Source organism: Amphibalanus amphitrite, unplaced genomic scaffold, assembly GCF_019059575.1.
Source record: "Amphibalanus amphitrite isolate SeventyFive unplaced genomic scaffold, NRLGWU_Aamphi_draft 000692F_arrow, whole genome shotgun sequence".
NCBI lineage: Eukaryota > Metazoa > Arthropoda > Thecostraca > Balanomorpha > Balanidae > Amphibalanus > Amphibalanus amphitrite.
Genome location: NW_024882186.1, coordinates 231879 through 254929, shown reverse-complemented (window position 1 = coordinate 254929; position 23051 = coordinate 231879). Strand labels below are relative to the sequence as shown.

General features: G+C 51.1%; 2 protein-coding genes across 11 annotated transcripts in view; one reads left to right on the top strand and one right to left on the bottom strand.

Annotated features, from left to right (window-relative positions):
- LOC122364695 (translation initiation factor eIF-2B subunit delta-like) overlaps positions 1–16128 on the top strand; it is a 28558-nt gene extending 12430 nt beyond the window's left edge. For 6 of the 10 annotated variants that reach the window (XM_043335329.1, XM_043335323.1, XM_043335322.1 and 3 more), the window contains 3 exons: positions 2076–2253; positions 2490–2670; positions 4294–5016. In XM_043335329.1, the coding sequence (XP_043191264.1) occupies positions 2076–2253; positions 2490–2670; positions 4294–4487 (553 nt within the window). In that variant the 3' untranslated portion in view covers positions 4488–5016. Of the gene's footprint in view, positions 1–2075; positions 2254–2489; positions 2671–4293; positions 5017–15454 lie in introns of those variants that run through there. The other 4 variants (XM_043335331.1, XM_043335330.1, XM_043335325.1 and 1 more) reach the window with 1 other exon arrangement.
- Positions 9152–20950, bottom strand: LOC122364696 (organic cation transporter protein-like). The gene is made up of 12 exons (XM_043335332.1): positions 20917–20950; positions 20411–20508; positions 19862–20004; positions 19263–19439; positions 18862–18965; positions 18106–18260; positions 17453–17621; positions 16188–16314; positions 15492–15792; positions 13543–13733; positions 11027–11163; positions 9152–10595 (listed from the first exon to the last, which is right to left on the bottom strand). Exons 2-12 carry the CDS (start codon positions 20505–20507, stop codon positions 10466–10468), a joined length of 1731 nt encoding a protein of 576 aa, XP_043191267.1. The 5' UTR covers position 20508; positions 20917–20950; the 3' UTR covers positions 9152–10465.
- Between the last annotated feature and the right edge of the window lie 2101 nt (positions 20951–23051).

Genomic DNA, 23051 nt, shown 5'->3' with positions numbered 1-23051 from the left:
AATTCCCTCTGGAACATCTGAGTGGGGATCGGAGACGGCAAGTAGAGGGGGGGGGGGACATCAGGACCATGTCCCTCAAAGGAAAAACAGGGGGCCCTCATATCATTTGCCCCCCCCCCCAAAAAAAAACAAGCGATGGGCCCCCATGGGCGTATGGGGCCCCGGCCCTTATTCGACTGTCACGAGGCTCAAGAAACCCACGCCAGCTATTAACAGCTCACATACCGGTCTTTGAGGGTCCTACGCTGACCTCTGATGACCCTTCCGTGGTGGTCAAGCGTCCACATTGACCGTGGAGGACCCGCATTGACCTCTGACTGAGGGCCTTCCGCTGGCCTTTCAGGGCCCCTAAACCGGCCTCAGGGGCCCATCCGGCGTCTGAGGGCCTCACATCGGTGTCTGGTGGCATCATTTCTGTCTCTGGGCTACCAAAACAAACCTTTAGGTGTCCCTGAGGGCCCTATACTGGATTCTGGACCCGATGCCGGCCTCTAAGGGCCTGCATCGGCCTCTTAGTGCCTATTTTGACATTTGGGGCCCTCTGCTGGTCTCTGGGGGTCCAACGCTGGCTCATGCCGGTCTTTTAGGACCCCACACTGACCTCTGATGCCCCAATGCTGGGCTGTAAGGGCCCATCTTGGCCTCTGAGGGCCCTCTGCTGGCATCTGGGGTCCAACGCCAGCCCACGCCGTTTTTAAGGGCCCCGCACTAACCCCTGAGGGTTCCATGCTTGCCTGTAGGGATCACATTAGCCTCTGAGAGCCCAAGTCGGCCTCTGGTGGTCTCAAACTGCCATTAGGCCCTGTATTGGTCTCTGAGTGTCTTAAACTGGTCTCTAAGGCCCATTAACCGACCTCTAAACACACCGGCCTCTGATTGCTCAGTTTTTGTCTTTGAGACCCAAGACTGGCACTTATGTGCCTCTGAGGGCCCGTACTGGCTTCTGAAGGATCGATGCCGGTCTCTGAGGACCCATACCCGTCTTTAAGAGCCCCACACTGACATCTGAGGGCCCATACTAGGGTCCCGACGGAACCCAAATGCTCCTGATGACTTGTGACTTGAGGAATGCATTGAGGCTGCTCAATTTCGAGTTCGAGGTGCGGCATCGCCCGGGGCCCGAAATACCGCACGTGGATGGACTGATCCGTTTGTCTTTGAAGACAGTGAAAGAAGGGCAAAGCCAAAAAGTGACCGCAGACATCGACCTCGACTCGTGCACTCGGTCGGTTTGTACCGTCATTGAGATGGGAATCAAACCGCTGAGAACCGAGGACTTGCGAGCAGAGCAGCTCAAGGATGAGATGAGCAGTTGGAGCCGTTTATAGGATTAAATGCATTCTGAAAGTACCAATGTGTCACATGCATAGGCAGTAGGATATGGGCACGCGTTTCATGATCGAAGAATATGCCTACTACCGCGTACATTCTTCGTTTTTTCCAAAATAAATATCAATTATTCTACCTAGTTTTTAAATTAAAGTGGCCGAAATCCAACGAGGAACGCAGATTTGGGGTAGGTGGGTATTGGCGACCAGACTCAAGCAAAGGTTTGTGGCGACGCCCTGGAAAAGTGTCCCTAGAAGTTCTGAAACCGTGGTGACGCCGCTGGAAGGAGGTCAGCAGGTTGATCCGCTCGTGACCCTCCACTCTTGACCAGCTGCAGTGGTCAGGGACGTCCCATCTGGTCAACTGCAGTGAATGTTCAGCAGCCACGTTTGTCGTGAGGCCTCATGTTCTGTGACAGCCCACGGTGGTGCGATGAGCCGGTTTCTCTCTCTCTCTCTCTCTCTCTCTCTCTCTCTCTCTCTCTCTCTCTCTCTCTCTCTCTCTCTCTCTCTCTCTCTCTCTCTCTCTCTCTCTCTTTCTCTCTTTCTCTCTCTCTCTCTCTCTCTTTCTCTCTTTCTCTCTTTCTCTCTTTCTCTCTTTCTCTCTCTCTCTCTCTCTCTCTCTCTCTCTCTCTCTCTCTCTCTCTCTCTCTCTCTCTCTCCCTCCCCCTCCCTCCCTCCCTCCCTCCCTCCCCCCCTCCCCGGTGACCTGACATGTGAGTTGTGACCCGGTCGGGCCTGCTGCAGGTCCACAACGGTGCTGGACGTGCTGAGTGCGGCGCAGCGGAAGGGCTGCCGGTTCCGGGTGATCGTGGTGGACTCTCGGCCGCGGCTGGACGGACGCGACATGCTGCGACAGCTGCTCGACGCGAACGTACCGTGCTCGTACGGTCTGCTCACGGCCATCGGACACCATATGAAGGAGGTGAGACCCCGCGAACAGAGGGGCTCACTCAGCTGAGCAGGTAGAAAGTAAAGACATCCAATAGGTGAAATTGGACGTTACACGAATATCCATGGCGGAGGATTCGAGCCATGCCAGTTCGTACAGGCGGTACAAAAAAACCTTCTAGTGACATGTCTGTTTCTGTTTTCGCCCTTTGCGATTGTGATCCCTCCCCGACGATAACACTGACACGTGTGACTCCCGCTCCCCCGCAGGCCACCAAGGTGCTGCTGGGCGCCCAGGCTCTGCTCTCTAACGGCATGGTGCTATCGCGCGCGGGCACGGCGCTCGTCAGTCTGACCGGCCGCGCCCTGAACCGTCCCGTGCTCGTCTGCTGCGAGACGTACAAGTTCTCGGACCGCGTGCAGACAGACTCCCAGGTCTACAACGAACTAGGTGAGGCTGAACTGGCTAGCTGGGGACGTGGGCGACGAGCTTTGATTAACCCGGCCGGGCCCGGGGGGTAATCCCAACCACCGCAGCCCGGGGGGGGGGCGTTTTTCGCCCCCCCCCCCCTGTCTAACTCCGTAAATAAGGGAGCTATGGAAACAAAAGCGATACCAAACGAAAGGTCCTTACGAGACGATTCTAATGCACCTAAAATTTTTGACCTCAGGTCAATTTTCAAGGTCAGAGGTCAAGGTCAAAGGCCAAAACCGGCACATGTGTAGTGATCTCAAAGTAAGCCTTCTAGAGGACGGCAGGCTGCATCAAACCGGCAAAATTGGGTGTCAAACGAAAGAAGAGAATCTGAGGATTCTGAAAATGTGCTCCAAATTAAAGGTCAAGGTCAAGGTCACGCTCAAAATTGACCTCAAACTTGGCACTTTTTCGCACATCTTGCGTGCTAACTTCCAAGATGTTTTGAAATGTTTTGAGGCTTATCAGTTCCCTATTTGTGGTTCATCTTACGATACAAGGCTGCTCAAAGGTCAAGGTCACAGAAGAGTATCCCTGCTAGAGGCTATTTCACTGATTCAAGTTAGTAATAATAAATAAGACAATTTTGCCATCCGGAAGCTCTAAATGAAGGCTTAGAGGAAAATAGATGCCAGATTCGTGATCAGCGGGTACAAATCCATCATAAACGACCTTTAATGTGTCAAGGTCAACCAGAGGTCATTCGAGGTCACATGAGGTCAACATGAAACTTGACCTTTTCCGAACAAAATATACATTATTCGACGCGGCTTGACAAGGCGAATGCGATGGTACCACTGCCGTAGCTCTAGGACCATTTTTGTCGAAGTTATTTGCGAAAAACTAAAACCACATTTCGGGGTCGTTGACCTGACCTCTGACCTCAGGTCACCAAAACTATTTTTCTATTTTTCTCTAGGTCAAACGCTACACAGCCGTGCTCGTAATTTGTCTTTATCTCTAAAACTCTATTTTTAGCAGCTATTTGAAGTTTGCGTCTGTGACGCCGAAGTTTGCCGTGCAGGGGTCTAGAAAAATGGACCTTGTGACGTCATCAAGGGGGTTAGGTCCAAATTTTTTACTTCAGAAGATGTCAAATTGATGGGAGAAAAGGTACTGAAAGTTTCGCCTTCCTATCCCTAAGCGTTCTGGAGTTATCGCAAATATTCGCCAGGGGGGGGGGGGCGAAAAACGCCCCCCCCGGGCCCGCGAGGGTTAAAGGGGCGAATTAATTACGCCGGTGATGATTTCTCTGCGAAGCAAGAATGCAATGCTTCCATCCATTTTTGTATCAAGTGAAAATTTTATTCATATGTATTCGTATCTCTGCGCTCCTCCCTCACACGTGTGGTCGTGATTGGACTGCCTTGCGCCACCTACCTTTCCTCTGACCGCGGTCTGCTGCCCTGTCCCTCCCTGACCGCCGATCTGCCGCCCTGTCCGTCCCTGATCCTCGGTCTGCTGCTCCGGCCCTCCCTGCGTGGAACCGCCGGTCCTCCGTCCTGCTCCCTCCCTGACCGCGGTCGGTTGCCCTCCCAAGGTGTGACCCCTGACCGGCTGTCCTGTCCCTCCCTGACCGCCGGCCCGCCGCTCCGCCAGGTGACCCGAACGAGCTGGTGACGCCCGACTCGCCGCTGGCCGACCTGCGCCAGTCGGAGTCGCTCAGCCTGCTGAACCTGGCCTACGACGTCACGCCGCCGGAGCTGGTGGACGTGGTGGTGACGGAGCTGGGAGCCATCCCCTGCACATCCGTACCGGCAGTGCTGCGGCTGCAGCAGAGCGTGGTGTACTGAATACCGGCTGCAGACCGGTATGTACTGAATATCCGCCTGGGCGGAATATACTGAATACCGGCGTGTACCGGTTCGAACGGTGTGTACTGAATACCGGTCTCAATGGGGTGCGGCAAGCGTCCGCCTCTGGGGTGGCGTGCAATCTGCATAACTGCGAAAAAATGCCGCCCTCCCGGAGCCCGGGGGTGCATTAGTTGGCAAACACCCACCACCACCACTCAACCCTAACTACGCAGTGCGTATGTACGAACGATGCGCCTGGGTGCTGACTGGTAGTCAGGCATTGGATTAGCTGAGCCGCGGTGACTGGCGGGCTAATGTGGGTGTCACTGTGAGGAAGGGGAGGGTTCTGTAGGGGGTGGTCGTGTGCCCGTGCGGCGTGCTTTCTATCCTAGTGATGTCAGGGTGAAGGTTTTGACGGTCCCGCGTTTGGCCGTGCCACGCCGACTGTTCTGATACCAAGTGGTGCGTTGTTACGATTTATTTGTCTACGGTTCCTTGGCTATATAAATATAAAAAAGTTTAATGTCGATACAGTTTTGCCCACAGTTGCTCCTATTGGGACGAGTTTTAGTTCGGTAGAAAAGAAAATTTGCCGTTTGAGCTTTCATTTCATGCGTTATACAAAGAAGCTGACATGGGGCTGTCGATTAGACGATCGACCATCTCTAACGATCGATAATTATTATGAGAGCCAACCTGGAAGATTGGCACTGGCACGGGGAGCGAGCCGAGTGTTGTATGTTACAGTGGAATCCGCTTAACCCGCGCGGGGCTGGGGTCTCCAGCCGAACGCGCGGGGCTGGGGGGGTGCAAATTTTACCCCCCCTGTTATCTCCCGAACTAATGGTCCGATTTAGAAAATTCAAACGCCAATCGAAAGATCTCATCACGAACAACTAAAAACATGTACTTAATTTAAAGTTTGAGGTCAAGGTCAAGGTCAGATCAAGGGTACAAATTGCAAGTTCCTACAGTATCGGCCTTGCACCGTAGTTGCCGAAGAATGGAGTCATGGACTGAGACTGATTGCCCAAAACGTGTTCTTAGGCTACCAAGACAATATTCGTTGCATACAATATCATTCAGAGGTCAAGGTCAAGGTCAGGTCAGGTCAGGTCACCAAAAACAAAATATAGAAAAGGGCATGTGCGACACATGTTTTATGGGTGATTTTACTCATAGAATTCAATAGGCACACTCAATAAGTGATATGGACCACCTCTGGATGAATTTCAGGCCGAGGTCAGGTCAAGGTCAGGTCAAGTGAGGTCAATTTTTAAAGTTGGTTGTTAAGGCCTAAAAAGGTGTCTATCTGATGCAGTTTTTCACGGCAAATCGAATGGTGCTATTTTTGTTTCCGTACGAGGTCTAGAACTTCCAAAAAAAATCATTTCAAATTTTGTGTGTGTCGTGACGTCATAAAATGTTTAATAACTCCCACATTTTTGAACCGATTCTTCTAAAAATTGGTATGTAGGTGCACATAGACCACTTCTATGACATATATTCCGGTTTTTTCGATACACTCAAAATTTTGGATTTTATAATTATTTTCCCCAAAAAGTTAGTTTTTTGGAAAAATTCGGGCCAAAATCAAAAATTTTCAAAAACCCGAGATAGCCATTTGATAGACAAAGTAGAATTACGTATAACCTTTTTTGTTACGCCTTGATTCCTTTTAAAATGAAGTTGTTAGCGGCGTTTGAAATTTTGCCGTTTTTGAGGCGAAAATGGCGAACATGACGTCACTAAAACGTCAATTTCTCAAAAATTTTCCGACGGATTTCGCTCAAATTTTCAGAGAACGTGTCAAATTGATGTCAGAAAAGGTACTGAAAGTTTGGCGGCGCTGCGCGCCGCCGTTTTTGAGATATTGCAAAAGTTCGCGAGGGGGGTAAAATTTACCCCCCCCCCCCCAGCCCCGCGCGGGTTAATAAATCCACGGATAATGTATCCAGCCGCTTATTGTGGCCGCTTGAGCTGTTCACGGATTTTCTCCATAGTTACCTGCAGTAAAAAAAAAAATCCGCTTAATAAATCCACGTACTCCGCTTAATAAAGCCACTTGGGAGTTTCGAAGTCCGCAGTGACATCTCGCCATTCAAAATGTGGCATCTAACCAGCTCAAAAAGAACCGCACTGGAGCAGCGGTCTGCAGCAGTTGGACTTCCCACGACAGAAGGGAGTTCAGGGGTATCAAGAGCGCCATCACCAAGCACCTCAGAGAAATGTTCCCGGCAAAGCAGGCACCCTCAACTGTTTCGCTGGCATAGCAGGCATGACGGGGGAGTGATCGTGGGGTGGATCGGGCATGTCGACTTAATCGCTGTGACAGCTTTGCGTGTGCGCTGGTTACTTTCAGGGGCTCCACTACGGTCGCAGGTGGGGGGTGGGGGGATGGGGGGGATGTCCAACCCTAAAACGCACGCCTTTATGCATAAGGCTACATTACGAAAGTCAAATTATTGGGGGTCCGGCCCCCGTGACCCCACCGGTGCGGTGGAGCCCGTGGTCACTTTCATTGGAATAAGTAAGACAATGAGGAAAGCAAGCCTATCCGCTTGTAGTGCAGGAGAACGGAAGTGGAACGTGCAGCTGCGATACATGCTTTTTAATGAAAATAGCTGACACCGCACTGTAGGCGATCCATGCATTCTAGCGCTTCAGGGGCCCCCAAAAAATGATGGGAAATATGAATAAATACTGGCGTATTTTGTAGCTAAATATCCCAGCATCTGAAATGTGACACTTTTTTACACCAAACCACACACATTAAAACCACAAACGTCCAAACACGAACTTGTTGGAGAAGCTGAGCTACGGTACCGGGTCGTGATTTGACCCTAGTTACAATGAGGGCTGTAAATCAAGACAAAAGTTAATTATCTTAAAAACCGTAATTTCATTTGAAGCCACATTCCTTGTAAGCAGTATGCATCACACAAATTTTACTTTTGAAGCTTATCTATATTTTTAATAATTTTTCGCAGCACACCTTTTAACTGCATCAGATCAATACTGTTAACCATGTTTGGCAATGCGCATCTTTTACCATCCAGGAGATTCGGTAACAAAAATACCATTACATAGTAGCCTGGTGTTTGGTCTCAATATCCTGCAAAAATCGGCTGCCACTTTTTGCGATTCACGGAGTTATGGACGTTTTGCTCAACCCTTACCGTATAAGGTGGGGACAGGGCCGAGGGGAGGGGCGAAGTACCGCCGCCCAACCGAAGATTCTGTTCGCGACAGCTCCGAACTCGCCAGCGATAGAAAACTGAAACTTGGCATACCTGACCTTTGATTCAAGTCGAATCTTGTGACACCAACTACATTTTTAGGTCAGGTCAGTTCACGGACCAATGACGTCATAAGTGAACCTCTGCACGATCCTCAGATGTCGCAACTTCGCAAAGCCCTCAATGCCAGAGCAGCTTTCACATGGAGATGAAACTTACAGAACCTAGTATCCTCCAGAGGATTCACAGTTTGTATGTCTCGGATTTTCCCTAAAGGTCACATGAGGTCAGGTCGATCACATGACGTCTCACCATTGTGAGTTAATGTTGTAAAATGAACACTGCTATTTTGGCGCCGGGAACGATATCAAACTAGTTCAAGCTTTACTTTTGCAAGGTTCGATGCTTTACTTTTGCATTGTTGAACTTGCGTGACGTCATTTATGACGTCACTATGATCTGGTCATTATAGTTTTTGGTCCATAACTCCCCATCAAATTGAGCTAGCGATTCAGGCAAGCCACCAATGAACTCAGGAAGATCTGCCGAATCGAATGGTATGCAATTTGACCTCCTTCGACCATTTTCGTGACCTGGGAACTCTGACCTAAAAAAAACTTACAATCGGGTAGGTATAGAAATGGCTTCCGTTCGGGGAGAGCAGCATGCCCACGTTGCACCGAAGTTCTAACTCATTTAGAGGCCAAACGGAAAGCGAAATTCCTACTCCTTCCTTTAACTTTGTTAGCGTAAATTCATTTCGCAACTTTGAATCCCAACCACCAAACATAAGCGTTACGTTGTAGGTAGACAGGACACTAGCTAAAGCTATTTATTTGTTGAACATGTGATCGGAACGTTCAAGCAACCACAATTTTTCGCAAGTCATGGTCTCCTCTTTTTTGCTTTGCAATTGCATCTTAGCTTTGCTTACATGCAATTTCAACGCTAAACCATTTCCATTTCACTGATAATTACCTTCTCCCTAAAACACGATAATTTGCGATCTCCTGAAATGTGGTAGTCTATTGGTACTATTTTCCCCCAAACAGACCAGTCTGAAAGCGCCTCTGCAAAAATGTTTTCTTTGCAAAACCAGCTCACGTGGTTTGCGATCAAGTGGTTCATCCGTAACTGACGCTATAGTTCGTTTTATTTCAAAACCGGTTTGGCTCCAAGTTCATTATCGAAGGTCTCACGTGAGTTTTGGCAACATCAGCGTCTGGTCAATAATTTCTTACCGGTAAAATATTCAGTTTCAAATTATGTTCGGTAAATACATGGAAATTGTATCTTCAAAAATCATCATACTATGATGACGTCACTGGTGGCAGCTGGCTCCCAATGTCCCTACGGTGGCACCAAATGTCGACAAGTTTTAGGAAAGCTTCATTTTTCACTGTTGCCGTGGTCAGAATCGAGTAAACGGTTCTGTTTATGGTAGGTATACATTACATTGCAATGAAAGTTTCACAGCATGACATCACCACTGTTCTAATGTCTAGTTCTAAAAAGCACGTATGGAATTTATCGGGAATGATTCACATGTTAAAATAAGGCGACGTTCGATTTTCTCAAGTTCAGTTTTTGGCCGTTTCGCTGGCTAAAACGCGTGCTTAGTCGAAGAACGTACTTGGAGCCAAACCGGTTTTGAAAAAAAAATGAACTATAGTTGAGAAGTAAGTCATAACAAAGACAACACTGTATATGTTTTTGCTAGGCCTCTTCTGTCCTGTGTTAAGCCTATGGGGAAAAGGCATTGCTCGCTCTCTTGCACGTTGCAAAGAAAACCCGACTACTTCTGATGCAAATACTTATATCAGTTGAAGCGCAATAAAACTAGGCACAAAATAAGGGGTTTAAAGATGACTGGTTTTGAGTCTAACTTAAGATATAACTCATGAAGTGCTAGGATAGCGAAATCGCCTACTGTGCACCGGTTAATAAAGCCACCGCTTAATAAATCCAAAACACCTTGTCACCAAGGTGGATTTATTAGGCGGATTCCACCGTACCACGTAACATACAACACTCGGCTCGCTCCCCGCTAGAGTCTAAGCTTTGTTGATCGGATGCAGCTAGATCTGCACGGATCAGATCCAAGGCCCTAAAATATAATCAGATCAAACACTTCACTCATCACACTTTACTAAAACTGCCTTCGTAAGAAAGGCATTTCGTCATAAAACCTCGCTGCTTCCTCCCCAGTGCACAGCTATCAGTTTTCACAGTGGCGCCTGTCGGTTACCGACCGACAACGGCTCGCTTTATTCCGTCCTTATTTCTCTACAACTCGGCCTCAGTATGTTGAATGTTCCGTCAAGGCCTCAGTCCGCTCCATCCCGATCTTAGTCCGCTCTCAGTCCGTTCCAGCCCGATCTCAGTCCGCTCTCGGTCCGAACCGTTCCGATCTCAGTCCGCTCCATTCCGCTCCATCCCGATCTCAGTCCGCTTCAGTCCGCTCCTTTCCGCTCTCAGTCCGCTCCATTCCGCTCACAGTCCGCTCCGTTCCGCTCTCAGTCCGCTCTCGGTCCGCTCTCGGTGCGACCATTCTGCTCTCAGTCCGCTCCTTCTCAGTCTCAACCGGCTTTGTCTCGGCGACGTAGCGCTGTTTCATTTTCATCCCTCTCCTTACCGCCTCAGTCCGCTCTGGCTGGGCCTCAGTCCGCTCCCATTCCGCTCCAGTCCAAACGCATTCCACTCCATCCGTATCTTCAGTCCGCTTTATTTCTACCTTCATTTCGCTCCGTCCCGTCCGCCAGTCTCCCCGTCACCCTCAAACGCGGCGTTGTTGTACTGCTCGGCCGGAGGGGTGGTCTTCAGGGTAGGCACCGGGCGCGCGGGCACAGCTCCGTTCTTGGTGTCACTGCAACATTTGAGGGCAGGGTTCGGACAGGTCAGAAACGAGATATCGGGAGGTTATGTTCCTAATGGGTGCATTTTAAATCGATTCACCAGAACTCTAAGAACCTTTTACCTTCTACACTGGCCTTGATTTCTACAGAATGCTTTGAAAAGAACCACCTGTGTAATTAAGGCGACATTGAGTCGTCTGTATGTTCTTCGATATGCCTCATTTTGTTTCCGAACCCTAAATACCATCACCAAACAAACACAATTGAATAATGCGGAACATGACAAAATTGTAAATGACAAGTGATAAAGAATGCTAACCTTTTCTTTCACCAACCCGTACAGGATTGTTGAAATGGCGTGGGCCGGAAAACTACATTAAAGTCGTTATTTCCGCAATAGGTGTAAGGCACCTCCCGTGCCTCGGGGTAGCGAGTGCCTTACCTGCCGAGCTGTTTGGCCTCTGTGAGCGTGTCGGGCAGCTTGTGACCGGTGGTCTCTGGCAGGACCAGGATGAGCAGGCCCCCGGCCAGCGCGGCCACGGCCAGCACCACGGCCGGCAGGTGCACGTACGTCTTCGCCTGCGGTCATCGGCCAGACATTAACACAGCAGGCACAGCGGCGCAGGTGCACGTACAGCCCACCGCTAAAGTAATGTAGGGTTTTACCAATCTCAACGGTTGGCTTTGACTGGCGATTGTTTAATGCGGAGTGATCGAAAAGAAGATGTCAATAGCTAAAGTTGCAGCTGCAAGGGTGACGATACATATAAGCTACATTCAAAGTTTCATTGTAGTCTGGCTAATCGTTCCTAAGCTTCAGAAGCAGAACATACCCATGACTGAAACCACACATTACTTCTGCTGTGGGCTGTACGTCTTCGCCTGCGGTCACCGGTCAGACATTCACACAACAGGCACAATAGCGTAGGAACAGCGGTGTCCATTGTCCGCGCCTGCAGCCGTACCGCGATCGGTGAGACCCTCCCACGAAAGGCACAGCAACGTGCAGGCTTTATACTCATTGCTCATCAGTACATACATGAATGCCTATTCCCCCATATTCGTAAAGTTATCGAATTTTCGATAAAATGATATTTTGCTAATTAGCCAAATTACCAAGGGGTTCAAGACCGGGTAAGTCGACAAGGAGAGTTACGATTGGCTGAAAAATGGTCTGACACATTTATTTGTAATGCATGAGACGATGTGCTACCTTATTCCATTTTGGCCGGTGTGATGCTGGCTTCCCGCAGTTGGCCCCCCGACCTGTCAGGCCTCAGGGTCCGGGGGCGGTAACTAAATGTCACGGTCTTCGTCACTCGTCAGTCGTCAGTGTCCTGTGTCACTGTCGATATGTGCCAGTGTCTGCGTCAGAGTCATTTTTCGTGCCTATGTATTCAGCATTGATGTTAGTGTCGACATTTGTCAGTGCCGACTGCCGGTGTGTTAGTTTAATTGAAGGTATGATTGCGCATCAGTCTATGTATGTACAGGGTGGAAAGAAAAATATGTTCTGATTTTAACAGCCCGTCACATCAAATCGAGTAGTAATATCTCAAAATGAATTAGTGCATTTGAATCACCTTTTCTGGAAGTTTTATACCTGGTGTCATTCACACTCTTTCTCGCTCCTGGGCGTCCCCCACAGCACGTGTTCTGAGTAACCCCTTTTTCGCAGAATTTAGAGATATGTGTACCGCGCAACCTCGCGAGATGAATTCAGCGCACAAATCGGGTGGATTCTACGTGCGACCTTCCAAATCGTCTTCATCACGTTCGGGAGACTCTCTGGGCTCATGGCTGGCACCTGTGATTTCATTAAACCCCACAGATAAAAACCAGGGGCGTCGGGCCTGAGAAGAGGGCTGGCCATGAAATTTCGGCTTTTTTGACTGGTCACGTGCCCTCTAAAGTGTTCCTCCGGCCAGGAGAGGCTCGCTCTTTATGTGCTAGATGGAGCCCCGTCTTTTTTGGAAACAGTGTACTCAGTTACACCCTCCAGAGCTATCACTATCTAACGCCCGAGCCTTCTCAGCACCCGAGCGTAGCGTTCCTTGTTGACGGTGACCGTGGTGCCTTTCGATGTTTCGAGGGAAAACGGTCCGATGAGACAGGCGGTGGACATAACACATCATTACGTCAATGTGAGACTGTGCAGAGGGCTCTATAACGTTTGCCCAGAGGGAATGAAGCCCAAACTTGACAGTTCTGGGTTGATTTTACCGCTCATTCGGACCGTTTCCCTCGAAACATCGAAAGGCACCACGGTCACCGTCAACAAGGAACGCTACGCTCGGGTGCTGGAGAGGCTCTAGCGTTAAATAGTGGCAGCCCTGAAGGTTTTAACTGAGTAATTGTTTCCAAAAAAGACGGGGCTCCACCTAGCACGTAAAGAGCGGGCCTCTCCTGGCCGGAGGAACACTTTAGAGGGCACGTGACCAGTCAAAAAAACCGAAATTTCATGGCCAGCCCTCTTCTCAGGCCCGACGCCCCTGGTTTTTATCTGTGGGGTTTAAAAATCACAGGTGCCAGCCATGAGCCCAGAGAGTCTCCCGAACGTGATGAAGACGATTTGGAAGGTCGCACGTAGAATCCACCCGATTTGTGCGCTGAATTCATCTCGGAGGTTGCGCGGTACACATATCTCTAAATTCTGCGAAAAAGAGGTTACTCAGAACACGTGCTGTGGGGGACGCCCAGGAGCGAGAAAGAGTGTAAATGACACCAGGTATAAAACTTCCAGAAAAGGTGATTCAAATGCACTAATTCATTTTGAGATATTACTACTCGATTTGATGTGACGGGCTGTTAAAATCAGAACATATTTTTCTTTCCACCCTGTAGTCGTGTACCTACCCGGGTCCGTGACACTGTATGTCCGAGTCCGTGTCGGTGCCGTCAGTGTCTTTCAGCGCCACTGTCCGAGTCTGTGCCCGGCCAGTGTCGGCGTCCACTAACCATGTCGGCCACGAACGGAGCCACGATGGCGCCGATCCGGCCGCACGTGGAGCTGGAGCTGACGCCTGTGTTACGCAGCACCGTGGGGAACACCTCCGCCGAGAACACGTACAGCACGCCGAACGAGGTCGTGATGCAGAACCGGGCCATCAGGGTCAGTAGCAGCAGCGGCCAGTCGCGGGCAAACACCCCTGCGGCAAACACAGACACACTGGTCAATGGCCATACAGCAACCGAGGGCGCGCCAGTCACGGGCAAACACCCCTGAGCGACAGATGCACACAGACACACCGGTCTTATAGCGCTTGAGGGACCTCAGCAGCGGCTAGTCACTGGCAAACACTCCTGCGGCACACAGACACACACACTGGTCATGCAACAACTACCGCGCATAGTAAGAAACTCACGCGGGTCATACAGCGACTGCGTCATACGGCATACCGTCCTCAGCAGGACACCTTACCATTTCACCGACACCAAGAGTACAGATTTAGACATATGTATATAGGCATAGAATACCTATGCCTATATACATGTAGATAAGCATAGGTAGATAAGCATGGAATGGACACATGTCACATAACTATGTAGTTCATGCAGAAAAGTCGCACAGCACAAAGTAAAGTTACACACTACACTTAGGTACGTACACACTACACAGCCCATGATGGTCGAGCCTGTCATCTGATTAGCACAATTAGCACGATTCACAATTTGGTTTCCGGGTGTGCAGGGCTCGTCAGGCATCCTGAAGTTCTGCGAATGAGTTAATGCAGGTGTCTCCAAGGTCACAGCGTTCCCCATCTGATGACCAGAGTTAGGTACTATTGCTGCTCCGTCAGAAGAGGGTGACTCGTCACCTAGTCGGTCGAGACCACCAACGTGTGCGTACTGTGCACCGTGTAAGAATAGCCGTAACAATCGGCAGGATTTTTCTGTACGTGCGCCCGCAAGCAGCAGAGTTATTTGGGACAGGCACACAGTAAGCTCGGTCTATTGTTAGAGCTCGGAGTCTGCAAACTAAAAGAAATACCAAAAGTATGTGACTGGGCGATCAATTTCAAGATCTTTAGTTCTATGCCGGACGACAGCTAGAATCTGCTGATCGAATAGCTAGAGGAATGTTACTGAGAAGATACGGCCTTGTAGTGCAGCTATTTCTGATGGATTAAAGCTTGCGACTGCAGGTAAAACCGCATCCGTGCAGATGTCGCAGCGGGAGTGGGGACAAAATGCTGACATTGGCTCACGGGATAAGACATGCTCGTCGTCCCTTAAAGGTACATTAGCGCAGACATCTTCCGTCACGGGGAAGTGTGCACCGATGGTGATTTGTAGGTCATGGTGATTTAGCGAAGGCCGCTACGTCTATGGCAGTAATCAACACTTTTAGTTCGCGCCCATGTCGATGTCAGTACTCTGCGCGTACCCGGCAGCCGACGTGTTGTCATCCAGTGACACAGTCGGCAGACACCTGTTTTTCTTCCCCTCGGCCCTTCCCTTCCTGTGTCAGTAAAAACCCGAACCGAGGGCTCGTGTCGCTCTCCAGAAGATTACTGAGTTCCTGAGTCAGCGGCGTCCAGCCGGGACAGGCTGACTGCAATTACCTCCCAAGAGGTGTAGTTGCCAGGGGGTAGGTAGGTAGGTACGCAAGTTCCTTGGCGGGCAGGCAGAAGGCAATACTCGTCAAATCCCGCTTGAAAACTGGAAATCTCATGGCCAGACAAAGCAGAAATTGCGTGAAACAAGAACTAACTGGGACGGTATCCGTGGAAGTGCAAAAAATCGTCAAGCACGGGAAACACGAAGCTGAAATAAAAAAAAAGAAAACAACAAAACGTACGGCTTTGTTAATTTCCACCATGCAAGCGACGCAAAGAAATGGTTCAAAAGAAGCACGTCTTCCCCACAGGGCCTGACATACGGCGATGGCGGCCCCTCAGACCCACCTCTGGGCACGGCGATGGTGGCCAGCAGGCAGCCGCCGGCCAGCAGCATGGTGCCGGCGATGGGCAGTCGCCGGCCGAGCAGCAGGCACACGCCGATGCCGATCAGGTAGGCGGGCACCTCCACCAGACCACCCAGCACCGTGCTCAGGTAGATGTCGTCGCCCACGTCCACAAACGAGAAGATGAGCCCATAGTAGACGAGCACGTTGGCCGTCCAGTTGAACCACAGGTTGAGCGTGCGGTAGCGGACGGCCGGCGAGCGGAGCAGCTCTAGGACGCTGACGTGCCGCCGTCCCTCGTGCTGAGTCGCGGCGGGCGGGGAACAGGCGGAACGGGGCCGGTCAGGGAACGCGCCGAACCGAGAGACGTAATCGTGTCATACGATGGCGCATCGACTATCGCACCGCTTACCCCCTCAGTATAAACAACAGCCGGTATCATAATCGCATACATAATCTTACGCGCTATGACTAACCGTATACCGTGTTGTACATCGTGCACCGTATTTCAGTGCAATCATGTCAGGTGTTGTGGTTGTAAGGTTAAATCGAGGGGATATTGCGTAACAAAACAGTGACTGATTGCGCGCCTACATACTGTGAATTCATGTTTTGTGTAATAAGGACATACGAGATTGTTGGAGAGTGAAAATATGCTATGTTATCGCTCTCGAAGTCCACCGCCGAGGCGACTCACGGGTGGCACCAGCTGAATGTCGGGGTCGAACTCTCTGCCGTTGATCTCGGCTATGGACTCGATGAGCGCCGTCGCCCTGTCCACCTTCCCGGCCGCCAGCAGCCACCGGGGCGACTCGGGCACCGCCCTGTGGGTGGGAGTCCGTGCGGCCACGTCAACACACGATACGCACACACGGCGCGGCACGGACTCACGAGCACAAAGCGGCGAGAGACAGGCCGCCAGCACTCAGCGGCCACCGGGGCGACTCGGGCACCGCCCTGTAGGATTCCAACCGGGTCAACACACGGCACACGCACACAGGAACGCACGAACTCGGCACGGAATCACAAACACTTCTTGGCATCAATATGGTAAGGCACGAAGGCTTTCACGAGTGGGTTTGAAAGGCGGTCGGGCGTCGTCAGAAAGAACGGCCGTCTAAAATAGACCACATGCCATTCAGCGTGAGGCATGTCCCTGCATAATGCTGCTTTTTGGCACCATGCAACGACACGGCTAGGACCCAGATTCACGCCTAACGCATCGTACTACCCTGTATCCTACCCAATAGAATTTCAAACTTCTAATTAATAAGCAATAGCGATGAGATGGGTATGGCGACTGTGAGCAAACGGTTATCCGATAGTTGGATATTTTGATAGGGAAGCGCGCCATTTTGTCGGTATTCTCGGCTGTGGTCGGTGCGGCATCCCGGCGCGGCCGATGGTCGGTCCGGGTCGGTCGGTCTTTCCGGTCGGTCGGTCGGTCGGTCGTTCGGTCGGTCGCTGAGGCCTCCCAGTACGGCCGATGGTCGGTCGGTCCGTCCAGCCGGCGGGTGGAGAGGATTAGGGGTGACATTGAGCTGCCGCGGATTAGTACCGGGCGGCGACGGATGGAGCGCCCGAGGCCAGAGGAGCGCCGGGAACCGGCTCGCAGCCCGGCCAAATCGCCTCTCCCATTTCTGGTCCTTAGCGCCGTTCAGTTATGGGCCACGGAGCGACATTATTGACATTGCTGAGTCGGCTGTCGTTTGGATTTGGTAGCTTATATCATGATCGACTTTATCGTGGAGGACAAATGTTTAGTCGTGCCGGTTTCATCCACACAGTCCGTACCGGGATATCGTTTCCGTTGATTTTTTCGTACCTATTCACCAGAAACCTGGCAGGCTGGCAAAGTGAGACAGTGCATAGCTGATCAATGATCACGGCCTTGCCTCCGATGAATCAGGACATAAAGTGTGCATAGTTTGCATAAAATAAGTGTGCATAGTTTTCTCTCACCAGTAGTAGAAGAAGAAGACGACGATGGGTGCGCTTATGGCCACCTGCAGATGCTGCCAATCTGTCAGCGCGTACCCGATCCCGGCCAGGCTCATAAAGCCGAACGAGAACGGCAGCTGGATGAGCATGCCTAGAATGATCCTCCAGCGACCGCTGACCATCTCCATACCTGCCGGAGAGCAGCATCACTGCCGCATAACACACCCACAGGGACGTCCATAATCGGACCCAGGGGCGCCAGATACAGCGCCATACAACACTCACTACGTCATGCTATACTCAGCCATACCACAAACAGAACGTCATCATACTCAAAGTGCCGCTGTACTGAAAGCATGACAGGATCGTACACAATCGGCCTGACGATTTGTACGTAAAGTGAGCTCGCTACATCGACCACTACTAGTACTGACCACTCGCTTCATCGGGGCGCAGCCCGACGCTTGGAAGGTATGTACATTCATACTCATTATACTCTGTTCCGTTTCAAGTTTGCAGCCGAAGTGCCCTGCTGAAAGCAGTGCGTGATTTCTGTATATACAGCTCTTACATTTTAAGACGCAAATTCTTGAGCGGAGGAGCGATCTGCCGAAAAAAACTCCAACTGCAAGCTTGATATGGAACAGACTATAGTATTCTCGGGACGAACTTACAGTAGACGAAGATGGCGGTGTACTCGGCCACCACGGCCATGGCCACCAGGAACCTGAGCACTATGAACACCATGACCGTCTGAGAGAGAGCCACCAGGAGGGAGAGGGGCAGCAGGGTGCCCAGCAGCGCCAGGATGACCGGGCGGCGGCCGAACCTGCCGGGCACACCGGACGGCGGTCAGGTGTCGGCTGGGACGGTCTGAGCTCGATAGGACTGCGGTGCATAGGCTGGACTGCGGTACATGGGCTGGACTGCGGTCAGAGCTCGATAGGACTGCCGTACATAGGCCGGACTGCGGCACATGGGCCGAGGACTGCGGTCAGAGTTCGATAGGACTGCAATACATAGGACGGACTGCGGTACATGGGCCAATGACTGCGGTCAGATCTCGATCGGGCTGCGGTACATAGGCCGGACTGCGGTACATGGGCTGGACTGCGGTCAGAGTTCGATCGGGCTGCGGTACATACATAGGCCGGACTGCGGTACATAGGCCGGACTGCGGTCATATGCATAGGCCGGAGTGCGGTCAGACGGTAAGCGGTTCACGGTTAGACTGGCCGAAGTGCGGTCCAACACAACTGAATGTTCCGTTCGGACTGCGGTTGGACTGATTCATGCACATGCGGTACCTAAATAACTTAATGAACCACTAAATGCTTACACACCAGACAACTAAATTAACACCACTGCGGCACCATATAAACTCTACTCTTCGATAGTGGTTTGTAGCTGATCTGACGCCTCTGTCTCACCTGTCTGAGGCCATGCCTCCGAGCAGGGCCCCCAGCATGACGCCCACCATGTAGGAGGACTTGATGGGCGCTAGCAGGTACTCGTACTCGCAGACCAGGCCAAACTGCAGACAAAGTGCCGTCCGGATAAAAGGCGGCATGTTAAGCGTTACAAATGCTGCCTCGTGACTGAATTAGTAGTCACTGAATAAAGTCACTTATTCACTTGTCACTAGATTAATAAGATCAAGATGCTGGATAATATGCAGGCCACAATGATTGTATAACGTTTGCATGCCTAAACCTACTCTGGCATAGGCATTGACACAAAGAACACTTCTTGGTAGCTAAAAAATTATTCCCTGTGGCGTCTCAGTGTAGTGATGTCTCTGCCTATACGGCAGCAGTTGTGATCGACTGACGTGCTCCTGGATGGTCCACTGGTAGAACGAGTGGTCGAACTCCCAGCGGCCGTGGACGCGGTACAGCCGCGGACAGGGCGCCGTCTCGGTGCCGTTGGGCGGCCGGACCGGCTCCTGCGGCGCCGTGCTGTAGTCGAGCGCGTACACGTGACATCGGTCCCAGTGGAGCGCGCCGGCCTGCACGCACAGCCGGCCGGTGAGCCCCTCTGCTACACATCATTAATCGTATCACACGTCATAACAGCACAGCTCTGCTCACGCAGCTCAGAAAACAGTGACTCGAAAATGGCAGCCGAGCAACAGCTGCTCACTGCAGTGGTGACGTCCGGAGTGGAAGTGTTTGAAACAGCGACTCTCATAGACCGGAATGTCGAGAAATAGGCAGGGAACTCGGTCACCTACCCGTGGTCAATTCGCAATGGGAAAGGTCATATTATGCTAGTATCGTACAGACGAAAACTTATCCATGTTACACCGATCATGTTACGCATTGTTTCGGATGTGCCGTATCAGACACAGCCAGTAGGTGTCACGTGTTTTATATCGCCCCTCCTGGTATGTGCGTCTCTGGCCCATCACGCCGTCGGCCCTGCGCCCACCTGGTCAGTCGTGTACGGCGTACTGTAGTTGCGCCACTGTTCGACGCTCCAGTTGGCGAAGGCGGCCGGTCGTTTGCACCAGTGATCGACCCCGGACGGCGACTGAAACACCACCACCAGCATCTGCCAGGCGACCGGCGCGGCTGCGGCAGGCGCGGCGCAGGCGTCAGGTCGCGACGGTCCGAGCATGGACTTCCGTCGATCCCTCTCACGTCCCTGCTCTTTCATGTCGTCTGGTATTTTGTGCTAACGAAATTCCTTTAGCACATAATTTCTCTACTACAAAAATCCATGCATAAGTCGGAGGGAACATACGAGTACGTTCACGATTTATTTTTGATTGGCCCAGCATTTGCAATCACTGATCACTGATCAGACACTTGATTACAGGACGGCCGCGGCAATGTTACGTCAGGTGCGAGTTGTACTCTACTCGCGCTGGAGAAATATAGCTGCAGCAGTGTTATGCCAGGTGCGAGTTTCACTCGCCAATGGTAAAAAGCATGTGGGGTCGTTTGAAGCGATTTAGCTCTGCCGACGAATGCTCACCGAACAGCGCGAGGACGACGAAGGTGATGGCCTGCCATTTGCCGATGCGCCCGATCTGCCTCAGCAGGGGGTCATCGGCGTCCTTCTCCGAGCCCATCCTGTGGGACCAGCCAGCAGCACCCGGAGTGAGGGCAGTGGTGTCAGATGGAATGCATTGGTGAGCTTACATACCGAGAGACAAAACTGGTGAACGCGTGTCTCGATGTAATGGCACACGCAAGTAACAGCGTTTAGGCCATCGGAAGGTGGATTGTCTAAGAGTTGTGACGGAGAGTCCCATGGGCAATACGGGAAACGGTGACGAAGTCTCGTTGACACTATACTGGAGATTGTGACGGAGAGTCCTTTGGGCACGCACGGTGGACACACATACACACACGCACACACAGTGACAGTGCACGCGCCTGACCTCTACAACCGCATACCGCGCGTGCACTGACGTGGCAGCCGGCCCGCCGAGCCGGCAGCTGGGTTGTGTCAGCACTCCGCACCCCTGAGAACGTCACCTGTGCGGCGCCCGGACACTCTCGCTGCACAGAGCACACTGGCGCGGCGTAGGTCCGACCCACACCGCCCTCTGCCGCGGACCGTTCAGCCGCGCTCAAGGCCAGGCTCTCACCGGGCGCTTCAGCACAGCGGGCAATGGGCATCCATTCTCTTCGCTGTAGGCTGTAGCTTTGTAGTACCAGCGGACTGAGGCTGTATGTATATAGGTAGGGAAGAGTGGGGCAAATCGGCCACTTTAACGTTTCTTACGATGCCGACGCTTGATTTTTAATCTTCGAAAGATTCTTTCTACACCAATGTGATCCTTATTTAATTGCCTCTTGTTTCAACTACGTTTCATTTCCAAAGGCGTTCACATACTCGTATGTGAGATGGCAAAACTTGTGACAAACAAAACGGCTAGGGTATTTGATGGTGAAAAGGTTTAAACGAAGATTGATGTTTAATCTGTCATCTTCCCACCTGTAGATATACAAAGAAAGGATGCTCATGGAAAAACATTTAATTGCATTATTTGTGAACTCATGTAACCAAAAAGTGGCCGAGATGAACGCATGACGACACATTTCAGTATCAATAACGTTTGTTGTCCAGATGGAAACAACTTATGGTCCATTCGGAGCTGGTTATTTGCCCCGTCCACTTTTTTTTAAAAATATTTTTGGTGCCCGACCCGGGCTTTTTTGTCGTTAGTAGCACACACTCATACTGGGTTAGTACACTATATACACGGCAGTGGTACGAAGCGTTTTCGGCACCCGCTACGCGGGACAGCCTTGACCGCACGCTTCCTGTCACGCACCCCAGGTGGCACCGCATTGGAGCGCACGCTGGGGCTATCCCGATTTCTCGGGCCCGGCAGGTCAGAGGGCTGCTCCGGGACATGTAGCGAGGCCGTGCCCTCGGGACATGTCACCGGACCGAAGGATCTGTTTAAAGGCGGATCAGGCCCGTGTACCTGCGGCCGGGGGCGCTGGCTGGCACAGCGTTAATCCCCACGACCGAGCGAACACTCCCCAGTTACTGCCATCTCCTGGGTAGGAGCCGGCCGAGGAAAACGCTGCCAGAGGTCAGCTTTGATCCAAGGACCTCCCACACCTAACGTGAACGCACTTGCCAACTGCGCCACAAGTGTGGTGGTGCCCCGTCCACTTTGCCCGAGCATACCGTCCGAGATAAAAATATTCCAGCTCAGCTTACAGCTATTACTGGGACAAAAAGCATTACAATTGGTAAACGACATACGATACCTAGCCATGCAATGCATGAAAGAGATCGCTTAGATAAAATTCCAAACGGTTTTGGAATGAAACAACATTTGAAAATCGTAAAAAAATAGTTAGTAGGGGAAAATTGGTTATTATCGGACGGGTAACTTTAAGCCATCCTAACATGAAGGCTATCATTTTTATGTAACTGGGAGTCATTTAAATATATGTAGAAAGCCCAAAACTTTGTTTTTAGAAAGTCTGCTGAGGTTCCGGTGTTGCGTTGGAGCGCAGCGATTTTTTAAAGAAAAAAAAAGTTACTTGGGTATTAACGGACAGCAGCAGCAAATTACGGACGGGTGTCCAAATGGATCCCAAGAGTCTTGATATTCATATTGGTCCCCGAGTTATGCATTGGCTTCTTGCTCTTTCGAACGCCACCTTCCGCGTGTCGCTCCGTGGCCCAGGAGCCGAGTTAGAAGAGGGGGAGGGGGTTCAAACACCTCCCCCCATAGGGTAGTATCGGATAGGTGTCCGATAATAGCAAACACGTAGGCCGTTCAAAATGCGCCAAAATGGGAGCAACAAACATATTGAACACAGATAGTTGGCCCATAATCGATAACAAAAATGTTCAGGTAAGTGGAAAAGGTACAACTTGGCAGTTACAACTTCTTTATCTCTGCGATAACAGGTAATTAATAAGTTGTATGGATGGAAGGACAAATGGTGATTATCGTAAAAAAAATATGACAGCCTAGCGGCAAACTGCCTACGAGAGGAGGTGGTGACAAAGGAAATCCAGCGCTACATTTTTTCCACATAAAATATTTGCGTATGCACCTGGTGGAGAGTTCAGAAGATAAATGCCTGTCCGATATTACCAAGTAAAGTAATCTTGATATTACCTACTGGCCGATATTACC